Source organism: Geotrypetes seraphini, chromosome 9 (genome assembly GCF_902459505.1).
Source record: "Geotrypetes seraphini chromosome 9, aGeoSer1.1, whole genome shotgun sequence".
NCBI classification, from domain to species: Eukaryota; Metazoa; Chordata; class Amphibia; order Gymnophiona; family Dermophiidae; genus Geotrypetes; species Geotrypetes seraphini.
In genome coordinates, this window is record NC_047092.1 from 35,516,286 (window position 1) to 35,540,068 (window position 23,783).

General features: G+C 37.8%; 1 protein-coding gene across 1 annotated transcript in view; it reads right to left on the bottom strand.

Moving 5' to 3' along the window:
• Positions 1–23,783, bottom strand: part of LOC117366894 (mucin-19-like) — a 441,720-nt gene that overhangs the window by 412,287 nt on the left and 5,650 nt on the right. Inside the window, exons 2-4 of the mRNA XM_033958871.1 lie at positions 9,681–9,704; positions 6,744–6,758; positions 2,534–2,557 (exon numbers count right to left, since the gene is read on the bottom strand). Coding sequence (XP_033814762.1) covers positions 2,534–2,542 — 9 coding nt within the window. The 5' untranslated portion in view covers positions 2,543–2,557; positions 6,744–6,758; positions 9,681–9,704. The remainder of the gene's footprint in view (positions 1–2,533; positions 2,558–6,743; positions 6,759–9,680; positions 9,705–23,783) is intronic.

The following is a 23,783-nucleotide window of genomic DNA, read 5'->3' on the forward strand; positions in this document are numbered from 1 at the left end:
ATCCTTAAATGTATGTAGTTGAATAAAAATAATTATTGACCCATTGTGCCATAGTTCTATGTCTATTTCTCTTGACATCATCATCATCATCATCACGGGACTTTGATGATGACATCAACAGTGGCATCCATGATGCTATGATGTTCTTATTTCCTCGCACAATAGGAGAAGGAAGAGGCAGCTGTGGGCTTGCAGAAGTCTGGCTGAAGGGAAGGATGAGGACAGGAAGATAATATGGCAAGGAAGAGTACTAGGGTCCAGCTGGGGAGCAAAAAGAAGTCAGGATTCTTTTTTATATTATACTCCTACGCTATACAATACAATGGCTACAATTTTGAAGGATACCACAAATATCCTTCCATGCTGTCTATTATATTATTGTATGCTGTGTATCGTGGTATTGTTTGTGTTGTACTGACATTTATCATATTTCTATTATATGACTGTTCTACAATGCTGTTAAAATCTGTATATTTCTGATACTGTTTCATATTAATCATGTTATTAGGTTTCAAATTATTATTTCCAAGGTTACCTCATTGATTGTATTGATGCTTATATTTAGTCATTTTACTTTTTTTATACTGTTAACAAAATTGTAAACTTACCAGCTGTACACTGCCCTGGGTGAATCTCTTCATAAAATATAACTTTTTTTCATTGTATACTTTGGGCCTTACATTCAAAGGGTTTATGAATTTTGAAAGTTATGCTCCTAAATTGGCCTTTTTTAATATTTATTAGGGCTGAGTGCTTAGATATATGCTTAAAATTTCACAAAACTCCTAGTAGGACAGGAAATAAAGCTGGTACTTTACCAATGATTTTCATCATTAGATTCAAAAATTAGCCTTGTAAATGGATGGCAGGCCTAAGTGCAGAAGTGTAACTTTTAACACTAAATTTAAGATGACTTTTTTTTTTTAGCTGAAAATCTCCTAACTTCGGCTGACAATAGAGCATCAATTTAGAAGCTTCATTAGGGGCCCATTTACTAAAGTGTAATAAGTAGTTAATGTGCAGTAAATTGCACAGTAATAGCAAGGGCACTGCCATATTAAGGGGTTTTGTGATATATTACAGCAGTACAATAAAGTGCTTTTCTTAATAGGGGACGTGGCATGGGTAGAGAATAGGTATGGACGTCTAAGGTACCTAAATAGGAGCCACCGAGAGCTCCTGCATTAACTACACCCAAGTACCATGCACTAATTTACACTTTAATACAGGTTCAGAATAAGAAAATGCCTGTTCCGCCCCCAATGGTTTCTGTGAAAATTTTGCAGCTACCGTAGCCTACATTCTTTCATTAAGCCATGGTAATTACAAATTTTACTATGGTTTAGTAAACGGGCCCTTTAGGAGCTTAAATTTAGGGCCTCTGCTTTTTTGAATATCAGGCTCTATATTTTCTTAGTTTTTACTTATGAATATATTTTCAAAACTAAAATTAAAATTATATGTTTTTATTATATAGGCCTAGAAGTATAAGTTGTCTTCCTGGCTGGTGTCTTGAGGAACGGGGACCCCATAAACACACTTCCCGATGGGAATCTGCAGAGGATAACCCAACCCCTGGGCCAGGCAAGATCTACAAACAAGTTGACCCACCCCTAAATTAGAACATGCCCCAAAGCTGATGGCTGAAAGAAGGGTGTCTGAGTTTCCCATTTTGATACTTATTTTCTGTGCAGTTGAATTACTGAAATCCTAGTGATCAATATCATTTTATTATTGGCCTTGACAAACGAATACTAAAACTTAAGGTACGAGGAGCCGCTGAAAAGTTCTCAGCCCAATAAACAAAGTTGGGGCAGTCTCCATCGACGGCTATACACTTACCCCCTCTTTTACTCAAGTGCACTAGTCGACTTAGTGCACGCTAATCAATTTAGTGCACACTAACAATTAGCACGTGCTAAATGTTAACGTGCCCATTATATTATTTGGACACATTAGCATTTATTGTGCGATAATCTTTAGCATGCACTAAATCAATTAGCGCGCCATAGTAAAAGGATTAGTCCAGCGATTTTCCACTTTTTTCATTCCATATGTTATCCGATGGAATGATAAAAATGGAAAATCACTGGCCTAAGGACCTCTTCTATTAAACTGCTCTAGCAGTTTCTAATGCGGGGAGCCATGCTGAGTCACCTGCGCTACTCCCGACGCTCATAGATTTCCTATGAGCATCAGGAGCAGCGCAGGCCATTCAGCGCGGCTCTCTGCACTAAAAACTGCTAGTGCAGTTTAATAGAAGAGGGGGTAAGTGTAGAGCCCTCAATGGAAACTGCCCCAACTTTGTTGGCTGGGCTGAGAACTTATCAGTGGTCCCTCATACACTATCTGATTTAACAATGGTACCTGCAACAAGAAAAAAGTAGAAGTTGTAAAATATTTGTCTCAAGAACACCATTTTATTTCAGTATGTTTTGCTTTTCTGATAATCTGACTTTCCTGAAGAAGGAATATATTGCAGTCTTTTTTGCTTTCTGGAAAGGGGAAAGATCTTTACCTAGAGATACTTTACCTGATACATCGTTGGTATCGTTACCTGTTGATATAAAGCACAAACATTGTTAGCATATTGGATGAAAGCCCTTGTGTGGCTGATAGGAAGATAACATGAGCTTCTGATCAGTAAAACATTCATGTGTTAAGCATCAGAGCCTGCAGTAGGGGACAGTGTTGTGAGTTAATGTACTGTGTTGAAAGGCCTAGATTCACTAACGTGCACTGCTAAGCTTGTGCAAAATGATGTGTCTGTAGGAATTATTTACCCACATGTCCCATTTTATGCAATAGGACCTATTTACTATCTGTGTTAATGGTATTAGTGTGCCAGAAGTACATTTTAGTAGATCTAGCACCAAATATGACGATATTTTATGAAATGGTAAAGGCAATTATTTTACAATCCCTGCTGTCAGGAAACGTGAAAAACAAAAATATTGTCTTAATTTGTCTAGATATTTAGCTGGGTAAAAGCACTGGATAAAGGCAGGATCCAGATCGCTTATGGTGGCCATCTTGTAACTAGATATTCAGTGCGGCTTAATGCTGAAAAACCAGATATAAATTTAAATGCCGTGGCCAGGCATGTAGTGTTTAAAGATTGGGAAGATTATTTTTAGTGTTTTAACTTCATTTTTCATTTTAACTACCGTGATAACTGCACAATGGTGTGGCCATTTAATCTTAGTTCCCTCTAAAATCTATGTGCTCCTTTTACAAAGGTGCGCTTGTGTTTTTAACGTGCGCGCCAAATTATCGTGCGCTATAGCACGCGCTAGCCAAAAATCTACCGCCTGTTCAAAAGGAGGTGGTAGCGGCTAGTGTAAGTGACAATTTAGCACGTGGTATTCCGCGTGTTAAGGCCCTAGTGTGCCTTTGTAAAAGGAGCCGTATGTGGTGCTAAAAACCATGCTACGTTTTTTTAAAAATCCAATCTTCCAATCTTTAGTTTTATATACCGATTCATCCCTCAGAAAGGGCTTGACACGGTTAACCAGATTTCCTTAAATCAAGAAGAGAAAGAAAGTAATATCTACTCTAACCATTAATTTGAAGCAGGTGAAAGGGGAGGGGGGGGGTGGTAAGTTAGAAGCTTCCATTGCCTAACTTTAGACGGACTATTTATAATTTGCCAGTTAATCATTTTGGGCAATGTTATAAAGCATAGGAATGGATGTTTTGTTGCGTTTTTTTTTTTTAATGGCCTGGGTATATGCATACTCCCTCTTTATATGTGCGTTTCTGCAACCTAAACAAAGGCACTCTGGAGGACAAAGTAGAGGTAGGGTTTGGACTAATGCACAAGCTTTATAAATTATGCCCATAAGGGTGTGAATTAAAACAGGAAATTTGTGTGTACCTCAGAGCAAGTGGAAATGAGTGCATGCATTTAAGTTATTTTAAAAGGCAAATACTGGTATGTGCAGGCTTTTCCCTTTTTAACATAGTGGAACTTACGTGCATACTGGGTGAACTTGTAAGGTCACTTGCCATATAAAATGACCCTCCCTGAGCATAACTGGTTGCAAAAAAAAATCCTGTGTTTGTCCTTTTTCCTTCCGTCAAGACACTTACGAATATAGGTCACATTCATGTCGCTATTCCACTATCTTTCCCTTTTGATCATTCCTATGCTTTCTCAGGAACTTGCAAATGCTGAAGATTTTCTTCCCGCAGACACTGTAGGAATTTCAAAGTTTAGTCCCTTGCTGTCACCAATGATTCCCAATGACTTTGCCTCTGAAGTGCCCCTAGCACCAGTCAGCCCAGAGAAAAGGCAAAGCTACGGAAATTAATCTTTCTCTCCCGTAGTATCTCTGAACCATGCTTACTGTTCTCTTCCTAAATAACAGGCTTAGCAAAATATATGATTTTCTTATTCAACCCGCAACCATAAAGCCAAACTGCTATAACACTCATAAAATGCCAAGTGTTTTCTTTCACTGCAACTACACCAACCAGTTCGTAAATAAGAAACCGGAGTAGATAATTAACCTGCTACAATGCCAGACCATATTCAATAACTGCTAAATTTACTACATCTTTTCTGTTATTCCATGTGTATAGCAAAAGACTTTGAATAATATCAACTAAACCAGATCCTACAGGTGTAGTGTTGACACAAAATAACCACAGACATCTTGCCAAGAGTTTTAAGATATTTCCAAGTATTAATCTTGATGATAGTATTAACTGACTGCCAAAGCCATCCATTAAATATATGAGGGTGGTTTAAAACGTTTGGTAAAAAAAAAAGCAAGTTACTTTTTCACTCCATCAGAAATTATAAAGACTAGGGGACACTCGATGAAGTTACAGGGAAAAACTTTTAAAACTAATAGGAGGAAATTTTTTTTCACTCAGAGAATTTTTGAGCTCTGGAACGCGTTGCCAGAGGATGTGGTAAGAGCATAGAGCGTAGCTGGTTTAAAGAAAGGTTTGGACAAGTTCCTGGAGGAAAAGTCTATAGTCTGTTGTTGAGAAAGACATGGGGGAAGTTACTGCTTGCCCTGGATTGGTAGCATGGAATATTTCAACTCCTTGGGTTTTGGCCAAGTACTAGTGGCTTGGATTGGCCACCGTTACAACAGGCCTTGATGGACCATTGGTCTGACCCAGTAAGGCTATTCTTATGTTGTTAATGTAGTCTCCATTGAAGGCTATACATGCGAGTCCAGTATATATCCAGTTTTTTCGTACTGTATGAAAAATAGCTGTTTCTGAGTCTTGCCGCGTCTGGGTAGGTTGAACTGATGTTTCTTCCATCATGCTGTGGCTTTCTTCATGGTATGCTGTGAGGTCTGCATTTTGTCTTTATATATAGTGGGTTCACTGACCTGATTGAGAACAGAGAGGTCTGTTGGTCATGAATTTGAATTTTGGTGGGAAAGTTCATCAAATTCATCAGACCTCCCTATTCTCAATAAGTTCAGTGAACTCACTATATATAAAGACAAGCTGCAGACCTCACAGCATACCCTGAAGAAAGCCACAGCATGATGGCGGAAAAGTCGGTTCTACCTACTCAAACACGACGAGACCAGGAAAACAGCAACAATCATGATGCCAGCTGCGGAAGCCCAAGAAAATGAATGTTGGTGCTGTAATCCAATTAACACCGGTAGTTGGTTGCCAGACTCTATTTAAAGAGAAATCATTTCCCAAAGTATTAGTGGAAGAGGATGATTTAAGCAGAAGTTCCTTCTGGAGACATATACATCAAGTTCCCCCCTCCCCCATCCCAGGTAAAGTCTCCAAAGTTTCTTTCAGCTGATTAAGTTTCTTTTGTATTTTCCTTCTTTCTTCTCCCTAGATCAGTGGAATTTACTGATAACCCTAGAACAGGGGTCTCAAAGTCCCTCCTTGAGGGCTGCAATCCAGTCGTGTTTTCAGGATTTCCACAATAAATATGCATGAGATAAATTTGCATCTCAAGGAGGCAGTGAGTGCAAATCTATCTCATACATATTCATTGTGGATATCCTGAAAACTAACCTTGCTCCGGCTCTCGAGGACCGGAATTGCCTACCCCTGCCCTAGACACATGGCAGAGGATGAAATGCTAGGCTTAAAATAAAGTTGGTATCTTCTGTGGGGATTATGAAGGATATGCCTGTTTTCAACTCATTAAAAGCCAAATTTAATCCCACACCCCCCATTCTACAAAATCATAAGGCGTTTTTTATCACCGGCCGCAGCAGCAACCGCTGCAATGCTCATAGAATTCTTATTAGTGCTGGAGCTGTTACCGCCACGGCTAGCACTAAAAACTGTGCTACAGTTTTGTAAAATGGGGGGGGGGGGGGTTAGTGAGGATTTTCTGTCAGTTTCTATCTATGGTGTCCTGGGAGAGGGTGGAAGCTTAGTCATTTGTGCCCTAAACATTCACAGTTATTTAGGATGCCTGAAATCTTTCTTTCAGTCTATTTTTTTTCCAAACATTTTTAGAGTCATGTTTTGACCATTCTCTTGCTCATGATGGTTTCCACCTATCTTTACTGAGTGTAAAGTCTCTAAAAGAAGATTAAGAATAGCTCTAGAGAGAAATGCTAAACAAATTAATACTAAAGATTAAGATAAAATATATAAGAATCCTGTGTCGTAACTTTCATTTTATTTAAATGTATTTTCCTCAACTGATAATTGGCTTTTTTCAGTAGAAGGAATGTTTCAATCCTCCTTTCTGTATGGAAGGGGAAAAAAATCCTTAGATATAGATACTGTACCTGGTTTTTGTTCACCTGTTGATATAAAACAAAAATACGTAAAATTCCTGGTGAAAATTCATTAAGCCCTCATCTCGCTCTTAGCTTTCATGGTGCTTCATTTTATATTAGCAATTGATGTTTTATAATTGTTCCACAGCATGTATATCTAATACTCTTTCATATTAGTCCTTTACCTACATTTCGATTCACTATTTCCAAGTTTACTTCATTATACTTATATTCAAAATTGTAAGTTTTATGTTAAACTTTATCTGCTGTATACCACCTTGGGTGAATCTCTTCAAAATGGCAGTTAATAAATCCCAAAGCAATCCCAAGACACTGAAGAGACTGTGAAGAAGCAGAACAGCAGGGGCAAACTATGGCCCACAGGCCACGATGAAGCCATGGAACTCTTTAATCCTTAAATGTATGTAGTTGAATAAAAATAATTATTGACCCATTGTGCCATAGTTCTATGTCTATTTCTCTTGACATCATCATCATCATCATCACGGGACTTTGATGATGACATCAACAGTGGCATCCATGATGCTATGATGTTCTTATTTCCTCGCACAATAGGAGAAGGAAGAGGCAGCTGTGGGCTTGCAGAAGTCTGGCTGAAGGGATGGATGAGGACAGGAAGATAATATGGCAAGGAAGAGTACTAGGGTCCAGCTGGGGAGCAAAAAGAAGTCAGGATTCTTTTTTATATTATACTCCTACGCTATACAATACAATGGCTACAATTTTGAAGGATACCACAAATATCCTTCCATGCTGTCTATTATATTCTTGTATGCTGTGTATCGTGGTATTGTTTGTGTTGTACTGACATTTATCATATTTCTATTATATGACTGTTCTACAATGCTGTTAAAATCTGTATATTTCTGATACTGTTTCATATTAATCATGTTATTAGGTTTCAAATTATTATTTCCAAGGTTACCTCATTGATTGTATTGATGCTTATATTTAGTCATTTTACTTTTTTTATACTGTTAACAAAATTGTAAACTTACCAGCTGTACACTGCCCTGGGTGAATCTCTTCATAAAATATAACTTTTTTTCATTGTATACTTTGGGCCTTACATTCAAAGGGTTTATGAATTTTGAAAGTTATGCTCCTAAATTGGCCTTTTTTAATATTTATTAGGGCTGAGTGCTTAGATATATGCTTAAAATTTCACAAAACTCCTAGTAGGACAGGAAATAAAGCTGGTACTTTACCAATGATTTTCATCATTAGATTCAAAAATTAGCCTTGTAAATGGATGGCAGGCCTAAGTGCAGAAGTGTAACTTTTAACTCCAAATTTAAGATGACTTTTTTTTTTTTAGCTGAAAATCTCCTAACTTCGGCTGACAATAGAGCATCAATTTAGAAGCTTCATTAGGGGCCCATTTACTAAAGTGTAATAAGTAGTTAATGTGCAGTAAATTGCACAGTAATAGCAAGGGCACTGCCATATTAAGGGGTTTTGTGATATATTACAGCAGTACAATAAAGTGCTTTTCTTAATAGGGGACGTGGCATGGGTAGAGAATAGGTATGGACGTCTAAGGTACCTAAATAGGAGCCACCGAGAGCTCCTGCATTAACTACACCCAAGTACCATGCACTAATTTACACTTTAATACAGGTTCAGAATAAGAAAATGCCTGTTCCGCCCCCCAATGTTTTCTGTGAAAATTTTGCAGCTACCGTAGCCTACATTCTTTCATTAAGCCATGGTAATTACAAATTTTACTATGGTTTAGTAAACGGGCCCTTTAGGAGCTTAAATTTAGGGCCTCTGCTTTTTTGAATATCAGGCTCTATATTTTCTTAGTTTTTACTTATGAATATATTTTCAAAACTAAAATTAAAATTATATGTTTTTATTATATAGGCCTAGAAGTATAAGTTGTCTTCCTGGCTGGTGTCTTGAGGAACGGGGACCCCATAAACACACTTCCCGATGGGAATCTGCAGAGGATAACCCAACCCCTGGGCCAGGTAAGATCTACAAACAAGTTGACCCACCCCTAAATTAGAACATGCCCCAAAGCTGATGGCTGAAAGAAGGGTGTCTGAGTTTCCCATTTTGATACTTATTTTCTGTGCAGTTGAATTACTGAAATCCTAGTGATCAATATCATTTTATTATTGGCCTTGACAAACGAATACTAAAACTTAAGGTACGAGGAGCCGCTGAAAAGTTCTCAGCCCAATAAACAAAGTTGGGGCAGTCTCCATCGACGGCTATACACTTACCCCCTCTTTTACTCAAGTGCACTAGTCGACTTAGTGCACGCTAATCAATTTAGTGCACACTAACAATTAGCACGTGCTAAATGTTAACGTGCCCATTATATTATTTGGACACATTAGCATTTATTGTGCGATAATCTTTAGCATGCACTAAATCAATTAGCGCGCCATAGTAAAAGGATTAGTCCAGCGATTTTCCACTTTTTTCATTCCATATGTTTTCCGATGGAATGATAAAAATGGAAAATCACTGGCCTAAGGACCTCTTCTATTAAACTGCTCTAGCAGTTTCTAATGCGGGGAGCCATGCTGAATCACCTGCGCTACTCCCGACGCTCATAGATTTCCTATGAGCATCAGGAGCAGCGCAGGCCATTCAGCGCGGCTCTCTGCGCTAAAAACTGCTAGTGCAGTTTAATAGAAGAGGGGGTAAGTGTAGAGACCTCAATGGAAACTGCCCCAACTTTGTTGGCTGGGCTGAGAACTTATCAGTGGTCCCTCATACACTATCTGATTTAACAATGGTACCTGCAACAAGAAAAAAGTAGAAGTTGTAAAATATTTGTCTCAGAAACACCATTTTATTTCAGTATGTTTTGCTTTTCTGATAATCTGACTTTCCTGAAGAAGGAATATATTGCAGCCTTTTTTGCTTTCTGGAAAGGGGAAAGATCTTTACTTAGAGATACTGTACCTGATAAATTGTTGCTATCGTTGCCTGTTGATATAAAGCACAAACATTGTTAGCATATTGGATGAAAGCCCTTGTGTGGCTGATAGGAAGATAACATGAGCTTCTGATCAGTAAAACATTCATGTGTTAAGCATCAGAGCCTGCAGTAGGGGACAGTGTTGTGAGTTAATGTACTGTGTTGAAAGGCCTAGATTCACTAACGTGCACTGCTAAGCTTGTGCAAAATGATGTGTCTGTAGGAATTATTTACCCACATGTCCCATTTTATGCAATAGGACCTATTTACTATCTGTGTTAATGGTATTAGTGTGCACTAAGCCAGAAGTACATTTTAGTAGATCTAGCACCAAATATGACGATATCTTATGAAATGGTAAAGGCAATTATTTTACAATCCCTGCTGTCAGGAAACGTGAAAAACAAAAATATTGTCTTAATTTGTCTAGATATTTAGCTGGGTAAAAGCACTAGATAAAGGCAGGATCCAGATCGCTTATGGTGGCCATCTTGTAACTAGATATTCAGTGCGGCTTAATGCTGAAAAACCAGATATAAATTTAAATGCCGTGGCCAGGATTTGAAGTTGGCACTGACTGTAGTGTTTAAAGATTGGGAAGATTATTTTTAGTGTTTTAACTTCATTTTTCATTTTAACTACCGTGATAACTGCACAATGGTGTGGCCATTTAATCTTAGTTCCCTCTAAAATCTATGTGCTCCTTTTACAAAGGTGCGCTTGTGTTTTTAACGTGCGCGCCAAATTATCGTGCGCTATAGCACGCGCTAGCCAAAAATCTACCGCCTGTTCAAAAGGAGGTGGTATCGGCTAGTGTAAGTGACAATTTAGCACGTGGTATTCCGCGTGTTAAGGCCCTAGTGTGCCTTTGTAAAAGGAGCCGTATGTGGTGCTAAAAACCATGCTACGTTTTTTTAAAAATCCAATCTTCCAATCTTTAGTTTTATATACCGATTCATCCCTCAGAAAGGGCTTGACTCGGTTAACCAGATTTCCTTAAATCAAGAAGAGAAAGAAAGTAATATCTACTCTAACCATTAATTTGAAGCAGGTGAAAGGGGAGGGGGGGGGTGGTAAGTTAGAAGCTTCCATTGCCTAACTTTAGACGGACTATATAGAATTTGCCAGTTAGTCATTATGGGCAATGTTATAAAGCATAGGAATGGATGTTTTGTTGTTTTTTTTTAATGGCCTGGGTATATGCATACTCCCTCTTTATATGTGCGTTTCTGCAACCTAAACAAAGGCACTCTGGAGGACAAAGTAGAGGTAGGGTTTGGACTAATGCACAAGCTTTATAAATTATGCCCATAAGGGTGTGAATTAAAACAGGAAATTTGTGTGTACCTCAGAGCAAGTGGAAATGAGTGCATGCATTTAAGTTATTTTAAAAGGCAAATACTGGTATGTGCAGGCTTTTCCCTTTTTAACATAGTGGAACTTACGTGCATACTGGGTGAACTTGTAAGGTCACTTGCCATATAAAATGACCCTCCCTGAGCATAACTGGTTGCAAAAAAAAATCCTGTGTTTGTCCTTTTTCCTTCCGTCAAGACACTTACGAATATAGGTCACATTCATGTCGCTATTCCACTATCTTTCCCTTTTGATCATTCCTATGCTTTCTCAGGAACTTGCAAATGCTGAAGATTTTCTTCCCGCAGACACTGTAGGAATTTCAATATTTAGTCCCTTGCTGTCACCAATGATTCCCAATGACTTTGCCTCTGAAGTGCCCCTAGCACCAGTCAGCCCAGAGAAAAGGCAAAGCTACGGAAATTAATCTTTCTCTCCCGTAGTATCTCTGAACCATGCTTACTGTTCTCTTCCTAAATAACAGGCTTAGCAAAATATATGATTTTCTTATTCAACCCGCAACCATAAAGCCAAACTGCTATAACACTCATAAAATACCAAGTGTTTTCTTCACTGCAACTACACCAACCAGTTCGTAAATAAGAAACAGTAGATAATTAACCCGCTACAATGCCAGACCATATTCAATAACTGCTAAATTTACTACATCTTTTCTGTCATTCCATGTGTATAGCAAAAGACTTTGAATAATATCAATTAAACCAGATCCTACAGGTGGAGTGTTGACACAAAATAAGCACAGACATCTTGCCAAGAGTTTTAAGATATTTCCAAGTATTAATCTTGATGATAGTATTAACTGACTGCCAGAGCCATCCATTAAATATATGAGGGTGGTTTGAAAAGTTTGTTAAAAAAGCACGTAAAATAATGTAGTCTCCGTCGAGGGCTATACATGTGAGTCTAGCATATATCCAGTTTTTTCATACTATAGGAAAAATAGCTTACGACAAAACTGGAAACTTGCTGGATTAAGTGCATAGCCCTCGATGCAGACTATGATTCTCTTTTACAAAGGCGCGCTAAGCGTTTTAGTGCGGATTTAGCGTGCGCTGAATTAATGTGTGCGCTAACCACTGTGTCCATAGGATAACATGCACGCATTAGTGTTTAGTGTGTGCTTAGCGTGCGCTAAAAAACATAGCGCACATTTGTAAAAGAGGGAGTATGTTGTTTAACTTGCTTTTTTTTGCCAAACTTTTCAAACTACCCTCTTATAAAAGACAAGGGCAATAAGTAATGTTATCTTGTCAAGCTAATTTACTTTTTAATGAACTTTTAGAAGGAAATGTTAACTCCAAACTTTTGGATTTATTGATACACTGGTATATTTTCTTTAATTTTAAAAAAAGTATAGGGTCCTTTTACTAGGGTATGCTAACTGATTTTTGTGCACGCTAATAAATTAAGCATCCACTAAAGATTTGCGTGGGCTTAAATGCTAAGGCATCCATTATATTCTATGTCTTAACATGCTAAATCAATTAGCACGTCTTAGTAAAAGGACCTCTATGTGTGTATTTTTTTGCTGAGATTTATAAAGAGATTCACCCAAGGTGGATTTTAAAATTCAAGAAAATATAAGTAATATTTGGGTCTGATTCTCTAAAGATGGTTTCACTTTTTTGTTTTTTGTCTATATGGATAAAATCTGAATGAATCATGACATTACCTTCACAGCTTAGGGCCTCTTCTGTCAAACTGCGCTAGCAGCTTTTAGTGCCATGTTGAATGGCCCGCGCTGCTCCCGACGCTCATAGGAATTCTATGAGCATTGGGAGTAGCGCGGGCCATTCAGCACAGCTCACCGCGCTACAAACTGCTAGCGCAGCTTGATAGAAGAGACCCTTAATTAAGGACAATTTAGATTTTTAAAAAAAAAATATTGTGCTTTCCTTTCATTACTTAAAAAAATTGATTTAACACAAAACTTAAGTATCTCAGAATCAGCTCCATAGTGTTTTGTCTTTGAATAATTTGTGTTTAATATTAATTAAGATGTTTTAATGGGATTGATATCGCCTTATTTAAGTGCTGTCAATCTCTCTTTCATGCATTCAGTCATTTTTTGTTGATGAGCCATGCTTGAAGAAAAAAACAGTATCAGTCCCTTAAACCTGCTGGCAACCCACGGTTGTGCCAAGCAGGCTGGAAATAGACATGAAAATTCACCATTGACTTCAGTGGTGTACTGTGCATCTCATCAGGAAAACATACCATAATACAACGCTGACCCATTATGGGACAGCATCATATCCTGTCGCTCTGAATTCCACAATTTCTGAGTGATTTGTGTGTATTTCAGTAAGTGTGCAAGTCCTATCTCTATGCATGAGAATACCTCCAAAGTTTACCCTATTCCATGCACTTGGGATTGGCTTTGCACGCTTAATTTTGCTTGCTTCAATTTAGAAAGATTTGACACACAGCAGAAAGCTTCTGCTATTGGCTGTTACAAAGCACACAGCTTAGTCAATGGCTCAAGACATTATTTTGAAAGCAGGGACCTTAAAAAAAGCTCTAAAAATCCTAATATATGCTGCTAAGATTAGTTATGATATTTAAGATTTGTATTAATGTTAAAAATAATCCCTCCTTAAAGGCTGACTTATTTGCTACATAAAAAATATAAAATCCCCCCAAAATTCTATTTGAAATACATCACTATTTTGTATAAATATTTGAAGGTAATACCTTTTAGAGAATTAAGATATTTTGATGTTTGTAAAAGACCCCACTCTCCACTTTTGCCAAGTCGTGGTTGAGGTTTCTATGAGCGTCAGAGCAGCATTGGAGCATTTAGCCCTCTGGGCAGTGGTAGAAACCTCTACCGTGGCTTAGTAAGAGAGGGCCTTAATTTGGTTTTAAATTTTACTTCACAAATGCAGAATTACTTTAACAAGGTAATTTAAAATAGTTTATTATCGTTGTTATTTTCATTGTTTGTTACTTTACGACTTCATTTTTTAGAACAAGATGTGATCAAATAATTTCCTACAATAAGATTGCAAAACTTGTCAAGATATCATAAGGGCTCTTTTTATTAAGATTAGCTCTTGTTATCCGTAATAAGGCTCATAGGAATAAAATGGATCCTCTGGCAGATAATATGAGCTAATCCTTTTATTAAAAGACTCCCACAGTTTGATGTTTGGTATTAATCATGATAATTAGCAACCATCAAAGCTTTTAACACTGTTTAGAGGAATATGTATTCATAGTTGGATAATTAAACAATTTAATTAAATTATTTTTGTCTAGAATGACATCGGCCCTTTTCAGAACTACTTCATCAAGTCTTGGACCTTTACAGGATCTTCACATTATAAGAAGCCACATAGAAAAGGATTTATCATAGTATGGGAACCATGAATTCTGATATGCTACCCTCCAAAAAGTCTTCTCTCTACTTTGTATCCTCTCCTACCTACGTAGACAATTCTACCCAAAACCTGACACCTCAATACACTGATTAGCCTCTTTTATTTAAGGCTGGACACATTTAGATTCATAACTCCAATAAAATGAACCATTGCTATCATTCGTTGAACCGTTATGCTAACCGCACTACGAGATCTGTTCTTTTAACCAATCTACACCAAGATTACACTCTTTCTGCCTTCTCTTTTAACAATCCAGATAATATATTGTGCATTGACTATGCATTCCAAATACATTCATGCAATAGAAGCAGCTTTGAACTAGTCTCATATTTTCATTCAGACTCCTTTTTTAATCTCACTTCTCCTCATCTCAAACTTGTCTGCATGTAATGGAATCCTGCCTGGGAATTAGAAAGCCAGCCTTCTTCTTCTTGAAGTCAAAGAACATAAGAAGTTGCTTCCGCTGAGGCAGACCAGAGGTCCATCTCGCCCAGCGGTCCGCTCCCGCGGCGGTCCATCAGGCCCATTGCTTGAACAGTAGTCCCTGACTATTGTCGTGGCTCGTGGTGGCTAGCGCTGTTTATGGGACGATATTGAGATGGATGTCAGAAGCATGATAGTGCAGTATTTTTGTAGCGCCAGTTTTTCGTATGATTCTGGGTAATTCTAGTTAGACAAACATCTGTGTTAGTTAAGGACTGCGCCCAAATAGAAGCGTACGGAAAAACAGGTGGATAAAACATTTAAATATAATGTAGCTAAGGCCAGAAGAAAAAACACACTAAAGATTAATATAAGGAAAAGAATGGTGTTTTCTTGTGTACTTTGCTGTTGAGCTAAATCATGGTGGAAATCATGATTACATGATTACATGGAGTCCAGTTTAGGTTCTTTTGTATGTGCTATAACTGTCCTGTCTTAGGCCAGCATCTTGTGCCAGTGAATAGTTTCTGTTCTTTGTTCAGCTTCCCGCCTTTAGCCTCGTGGTTCTAATTGTTAACAGATGTGCTCAGGCTAGTTAGGAAAAGCATATTAGATTCCATATTCCAAACTGAGATATAAAATGTATGAAGTATGAATGGCCAAGATATGAATGAAATTATGAATGTTTGGGGCCCCTGAATGTAATATGTGGTGATATAAATGATTTATAAAAAGAAACACTAAGGAAAATCCTAAAAGTAACATCTGGAAGTAGTTAAGTTAGAATTTGAGATGCTGTATCAGTCTCAAGCAGAGGGGAGGGGGATTTAAACCCCCCTTCCTCCAGAGTAAGCTTTCTGTGTAAGGCTGTGCAATTTGAATCTGTCAGCTTAGGAGTTTTTTTTCCTTTAAGGCTCAGAACTTGTCAGCATGGAAGGACTGAGAATTTACCATGTTAATAATTGTGAATTCTTTTGAATGTTAATGTTAATTCAGAAATCATCTGAAACTTTGACTAACTTTTAAACATGGAGGAATGTTTCTTTGTCTAAACTTTAAGACCACCCATAGAAATGTTATTGGTCGTCAAACTTGATGATGTCACTAAACCAAAAGTTATATAATAGACTGTAATGAGATAGAAAGACGAGACCATTGTGAGAAGGCCAGTCTTTGGCCACGATGATGATCTCCCATGAGCGCAACGTAAGCAATTATGCTGTTCTTTTGATCTAATAATGGGAAAATAGAACCAATAATTCAATAAATCCTGGTTATAATTTTAAAATCTTGCGCTGGTGTCATTTTGCATGTAGAATTATTTTCAAACCTGAAGCTTTCACAAATCCCTATGACCTACCTCTACTCCTATCTGTACCCCTCAATTCCTTTATCCTCTAGGAACCTATCCAAACCTTCTTTGAAGCCTTGTAACGTGCTCCGGCCTATCACAGCCTCCGGAAGCGCGTTCCATGTATCCTCCACCCTCTGGGTGAAAAATAACTTCCTGGCGTTTGTTTCTCCGAGTGCCCCCTTGTACTTGTGGTTCCCCATAATCTGAAAAATCTGTCTCTGTCTACCTTTTCTATACTCTTCAGGATCTTGAAGGTTTCTATCATGTCTCCTCTAAGTCTCCGCTTTTCCAGGGAGAACAGCCCCAGCTTTTTCAGTCTGTCAGTATATGAGAGGTTTTCCATACCCTTTATCAATCTCTGCACATTTTTGATAAGCAATGCAGAAAATATCTGTCTGCTGGAAACTGATTTTTTTAAATTAGACCCACCCTTTTTAATTATTGGTTTGTATTAAAAGTGGGGGACTATGTCAGATCTGAAATTATCCCAGCCTCCTTTTACTCTATCTCACTAAGGAGCCTATCTCGGATCAGGTTTAGCAGTTAATGAAGTCAAGAAGCACGTTGGCTCATCCAATCTGTCCTATTGTGATGCTTTCTTTTTGGATTAAAGGGCACATAAATTTCCATACACAACCCAATGCTATTCTTGCTATACCTGAACGTTCAATCTCTTTCCTACTACTGCCCTCCATAACCGTCCCAAACGTGCCTAGCATTTATTAAAGTATTGGCTATCAAAATTAAAGTCATACAAATTCAGCCACAATTGTCTTTCTATTACTGGTTTCTCATCGAATTCTCACAAATTCTCTCAATGAGTCAAAATACTTTCTGAGCTTTTTCTTCCTGATACTTGAGACCCCGCCTACAAACTACCGCATCTTCTGATTCGCTGCTGCAAAGCAGTGGTCCGCCAGACCCCGCTACAAACTACTGGTACATGCAATTTAAAACCCCTCTCTTTGTGGCGCACATCAGTTGGAATTTGTCAAAAGCAAAACAACACTGAGCAGCACAACACTTAGCCTGCACTTTGATTGTTTTACTTTGTTTTATTATATTTTATTATTGTTTTAAGGTTGTTCCTGTACCTGTTCTCATTTGTCTTTGCTGCCTTGTAGTCCAGTGTTTTCTGATTCGTTGCCGCAAAGCGGTGGCCCACCAGACCCCCACCTACAAACTACCGGTACATGCAATTAAAAACCCCTCTCTTTGTGGCGTACCTAAGGAGCAGGTTGTGCTCCTTTGCGTGCTACTTGGTGCGCTACTTTACATACAACTAGGATTTCCTCTTGTTGCACATCTTAGTGCCCATCTTGGATCACTTTCCATAACCCTATTCCCCCTTCTTTTTTCCTCCAAACGCTCCTTTTATTTCTCAAAGCTTTTTCCTCTCCTCGCTTATTATCTATACTCATTTTTTTTTCACCCTCTGCACTTAGTAATGTAATCCCAGCCTTCACAAATCCCAGCCCTATGGGGAAATAGGCCCCATCCACCATCTAAATCACTTTCTCCGCATTATCCACAACATACCGAAATTCATCTCTCCATCTTAAGCACCCTCCAATTATTGCCACCTCCAAAAAATTTGGCTTGATCAATTCGGAATAAACACCACATTCTTAAAGACCTCATTACCTACAACTCCCTAGACTTCCTCTGTATTGTTGAAACATGGTTAGCCGAAGGTGATGAGGCATTTTTATCATTTGCTAGCCCACCCAGTTATTCCCACTCATACCATCATCGAAAAGGAAAGAAAGGGGGAGGCTTGGCCTTTATTCATAAAGACAACTTGATTTCTACTATCGATCACTCCCCAAATAATTCTAATATTGAATTTATCCAATTCAAAACTAATATAAACCCTATCTTAGATTTCTTTCTTCTGTAGCGCCCCCCTCCCCCCCCCCCCCCCCGATCACTCAAGATCTACCATTTCAGCTTCAGTCCCTGTTCTTAGAATTCTCAACCCTCTGTCTCTCTCCTATTATTTTAGGAGACTTCGACTTCATTTTGAAGATCCCAATGACTCAGCTGTAACGGATTTGCTACTGATCTTAATTTATCACCTTTAATTTCTGCTCCTATTCACACTAAAGGCCACACTTTAGATATGATATTTGTTTCAACTAATCAAGCAGCTAACTTTTCAAAACCCTTTATTTCCCAAGTTCCTTGGACCGATCATTTTTTTCATCTCAACATCTCTCTCATTCAATTCAACTTCTATCCCTGTTATGCCCAAAACAGATTTCAGCAAAATTGATTCCTCAACCATTGCTTCTTCTTTCCATCTAAACTTAAACAACCTAGACAACCTCCCACTGGAAAATCAAATCTCCATCTGGGAAGAGACATGCTGAACATTTCTCAAAAATTTTGTGCCAACTACTCGCATTATCTCTATTAAAAAACAGAAGAATCCTCTAATCTACTTCTTTCCAAACGTCATCTCCGATCTTTTGAGCACAAATGGCGTTCTAATCCCACTTTCTGCAATTTTCAAAAATACAAAGAACACTCACAACACTATAAAACTTCAATCAATTTTGCAAAGAAACAATGTTTCAGCAAATGTATAGGGAAAGCCAAAAATTCTTCAATGCTATAATCCACCCTTAAAAAACCACTTCTTTCCCACAATTACCCTTTATCTTGGAATCTTGCTGACTTCTTTCAGAATAAAATTAACACCATTCATCAAGACTTGGTCAATCAAGGCCCCCCTAGTAATGACCTTTCTGAGGAGAATAACATTCCCTCATGTTCCACCTTTTCTTACTTTTCAATCTCTTCAAATAATGAGCTTCAATAAAATCATTCAATCACCCAACATAAAAGGATATAAAGCAGAGACCACTCCTCCATTCCTACTTTAAAAATACTTTGCTAATTTTGCCCCATTCATCTCACATTTTGTTACCCAATGTCTAAGTATTCCATTTTTTCCAAGGGATTGGAAACATGCAACCATCCATCCCATCATTAAAAATCCCAGTTCATCAACTCAGGATTGTAACAACTTTCATCCATCGCATACTTACCATTTTTTGCTAAACTAACATTTTTCATCCTAATCAAATGGGTTTTCAGCAACACCATTCCATTAAACATTCACTACTCGGCTTGACCAATTCAATACTTTCTTGGCCAACACAAATCAGTAAGTCTTATTTCATTAGACCTATCTGCTGCCTTTGATACAATAGATCACCAACTTCTACTGAACAGATTATCAGCGGTAGATATCAGAGAACATGCTCTTGAATGGTTCTACTCCTATCTTAAAGATCAAACCTACACAGTATTGCTTGATGGGATTTCCTCCAAAACTTACACTAACAATTACGGCATTCCTAAGGGTTCATTTTTATCACCTCTGTCATTTAATATTACTTAGCGCCACGGCTGACATTATGTCAATCTATAGGCTTTACGTCCTATGACTATGCTGATGACATTCAGTTACTTCATCCTTTAGATCCCACAAACTCCACTGAAATTCAAGCCATTAACTCAAAACTATCCAAGATCCAAAACTGGCTCAGAGACAATATGCTGTCCCTAAGCACATCCAAAACAAACTGCCTACTCTTTCCCTGGAAGAAGGCATACAACTATCAACTCCAATCTGCATCAAAAGGTTATCTGCATCAATAGATTATCCGCAACAAAAATCTTGGCCATTATCATAGACAGCTAGCTCAATTATCATCAGCAAATCAGTGCCGTGATCAGAAACTGTTTTTATAAAATTTGACTGATTAAATCTCTTTCCAGCTTGCTGGAGCCTTCCTTGCTAAATATTCTAATTCACTCGCTAGTTATCGCTACAATTGATTATTGCAACTCTCTCTATAAAGGAATTATGCAAAAGGAAATCAGATGGCTATAACTCATTCAAAACACTGCTATTAAAATTATTTGCATATTTGAATACTCTGTAGAAGTTCAATACATCTTTTTATTCTGCCATACTAAAGTTCATCTATGGCTTTGGGAAAGCAAACTAAGGTGGATAATGCTTTTTCATCTGGGGGAAATGCCAAGAGATTGAAAGCCGATCCCCCTACACCATCTAAGTTTCCTTTGCCTAAGGAATCCAACTAACTCCTGGAGCAAGTCATAGCAGACCTCGATACAATTAAAGAATTGCTGAAAGAAACTACATCAAAATTAAATGGGCTTCAAATTGAGGTTAATCTGAACCATCAAATGTCTGTGAGCAACGCTCACACTGAACAATTAGGACAGCAGGTTGTAGCTGTTGAGGAGACTGCTTGTCAGAGCCACATGGATCACAATACTATTGCTCGGAGAACAAAAGCAGGAGGAATAATGTTCATATTTTTGGGACTTCCAGAGGGTATAGAAGAGAAAAACCCAATTGAATTCCTCACTACTCTCATCCCCGAAGTTTTGTCTCTTAAGTTTGTGGAGCCTTTCGAAATCGAAAGGGCACACATGCTGCCTTCTCATATTCAAACTAATCAGATGGGTCCTAGACCAATGCTAATCAAAGTATTGCGATTCCAACATGTAATGAAAATCTTTGAGGCTGCTAAACAGTTAAAAGTAGTGAAATGTCAGGACAGAAAACTTCTTTTTCTTCTGGATTTTGCCAGACAGACTGCAGTTTTAAGAAAGCAATTTTTGGATCTTCGTGTGAAGCTTACGGATTTAGGAGCAAAATATGGTTTATTTTACCCTGTAGTCATGAGGGTTACATTTAACAATAGCACAATTAATTATCGGGACCCAAAGAAACTTTAAGAATTCATACATCAACATCATATGGAAGTATAATCGGGAGAGAAACGACAATTGATGTGGCAGTTGGCAAGGAATTTATCCTGGTGTTCAAATTGTGCTTTTAATGTTTTAATATTACTTTTGATACCTTATAAGATATGCTTTAGTAATGTTTTGAGGGAAATAGGCTAAAAAGGGAAAAGGAAGTACACTTCCCCCTCCCCATTCACGGTTTCGACACTCGTGGTTTCACAGATTTGTGATTTTTTTATGGGAGGGAACCCCATAGTTTTGGACATTTCCACCTCTCTCCAGCCTTCCTCCCAGCATCCCGGCCTTACCTGGTGGTCTAGCGGGCTTTTGGGGCAGGAGCGATCTTTCTACGCTCCTGCCCCATGTAGATCGCCAATAGAAAATGGCTGCTGTGAACTCCCGTCATAGTCATAGAGCTCCAGTCATTTCCTATTAGCGATCTGCATGGGGCAGGAGCGTAGGAAGATCGCTCCATTTAAGAAGAGAGTGTATGGGACCGATGATAGCTCAAGTTGTAGTTATTAGCCTTGAAAAGAATGTCGGGCTTATAGCTGTGAGCGCTTGAGACCTCCTTTTACCTCTCTATACCACCTGTTTTGGGTTGTTGTAGACTTGTGTTTCAGCCAAGTCTTAAAGATTTCAGTGTGTTTCAAAAGAGTTTGGAAAATTATTTATATTATAATTATGTGGCCATTATTAGTGAGGAATTTTCCATTTTTTAGGTTATCGGTTAAATAATTCAGCAAAGATAGTTTAAAGTCTAATGGAGCTGCTTTCATAATTTCTGGGGTACATGAGTCCACAACACAGTATGATTTAGATTATCCCTCCCGGTGAAGCCATCAACATGGAAAAGCAACTAACATTGGAGTATAAGATTGAGAAAGAGAAAAGAAACAAGCTCGAGGCTGTTTTTAAATTATTTCAACTGTTTCTTCATGGGAGACTTGGATAAAACATAAGGGATCAATTTTTTGAATGCTACAGGTTATGAACTGATGGAAAATGAATGAAACATAAAGAAGCATATAAGGAAGGAGGTTTTTCCTTATTTTACTGTTAATGTTTTAGTAATTGGGATTTTGTTTGGGGGTATGCAGTAGTCCTGTATTTCCAATATTATGTATGTTATGTGCAAACTGAGATTGTACGTGATGGTTTAATTAATATATTTCTGATTTTGTGTCTTTTCTTTTGTAGGCAATAATTATTTTAGAAGAATAGTGAATTTAACTTTGTATAATTGATATGTATCAATTTATTTAATATTTTAGGGGAACTGATGGGATATATTAAATAATATGGTTCTATGTTAGCAACTTATTTTTATACTTTGTTTTTAGATCGGATGGAATATTGTTTATTTTATGCAGGGCGCTATAAAATGTTTATGGTATTTAATACATTTAGGGATGATTTTTTTAGGTTATTATTTTCTGTTTAGTTAATGATTTAAACAATGGATTTATGGTAAAGAGAGGGAATGTTTTAATGCAGATCATCTTTTATATTATTTAGGTTTTTGTTATTAAGATACTAATGTTACGCAGATATATTTTTAGGGAAGATGAAAATCTGATTTATACTATTATAGCTTCATAATGAATTTATCATTACTTAGGGCTCCTACTAATAAGGTGCGCTAACATTTTTAGTGTGCGCTAAAGATTAGCACGTGCTAACCACTCATTAAATAAAAAATACTAATGCAATCTTTAGTGCACGCTAAAAACACTAGCACACCTTAATAAAAGGAGCCCTTAGTGTTTGTTTTTTAAGGGGAAAAAAGGAAAAAAAGAAGGGGAAAAAAGGGAAAGAGATTGAAAGAAGGGAGGAATTTGGAAAGGGAAGAAAGAAAAGAAAGGCAAGAGGAGGAGGGAAGGAAAAAGATGAGAAGGAGAGGGAGGAGAGGAGAGGGGAGAGGGAAGAAGAAGAGGGGAAGGATAATAAAAAGAAGGGGAATTAATAAATTTCTGAAGTTCCCATTTGGGATATATATTTTATGATGATTATTAAATGATATGGGGCTCATAATCAAAAGAGAAAAATGTCCAAAAACCGGCCTTAGTCGGCACTTGGATGAACATTTCTCAGAAACGTCCAAGTGCCGATAACGTATTTCTAAATGACTTAGGCACTCATAGTGCCGCTCAACGTCCAATGTGGATGGAAAACTTTTGGCTAAGTTATTGGCTGTAAGATTAGCCAAAGCTCTCCCTTTTATGATTGGTATGCACCAGACGGGTTTCGTTGCTCAAAGACATTCCTCAAATAACACCAGATTGGCATTTCATATGCTAAATTTAGCATAAACCATGGATGATCCAGCCTTCTCTGTCTCTTTGGATGCAGAGAAGGCCTTTGATCATGTAGAATGGACTTTCATGTATCAAGCGATGGATTGGTTTGGTATAGGATCTGGATTTATACAAATGTTTCAAACCTTGCATAGTTCCCCTTCTGCCAGATTATATATTAATAATACTTTCTCATATCGTTATTGTCTGTAGAGGGGAGTTAGGCAAGGATGGCACTTGTCTCCTTTGCTTTTCAATATTGTTCTGGAACCCTTGTTGTTAGCTATACAGCAGGCAAAGGAGATACAGGGGATTCCTTATGCAGGTCAGGAATATAAGATCTCTGCTTATGCAGATGATATCTTGCTTCATTTGAAGAATCCTGATTCTACCATTCCGCATTTACTGGAATTGATTGATAGATTTGGCAAATTTTCTAGATACAAAATAAATTGGAGC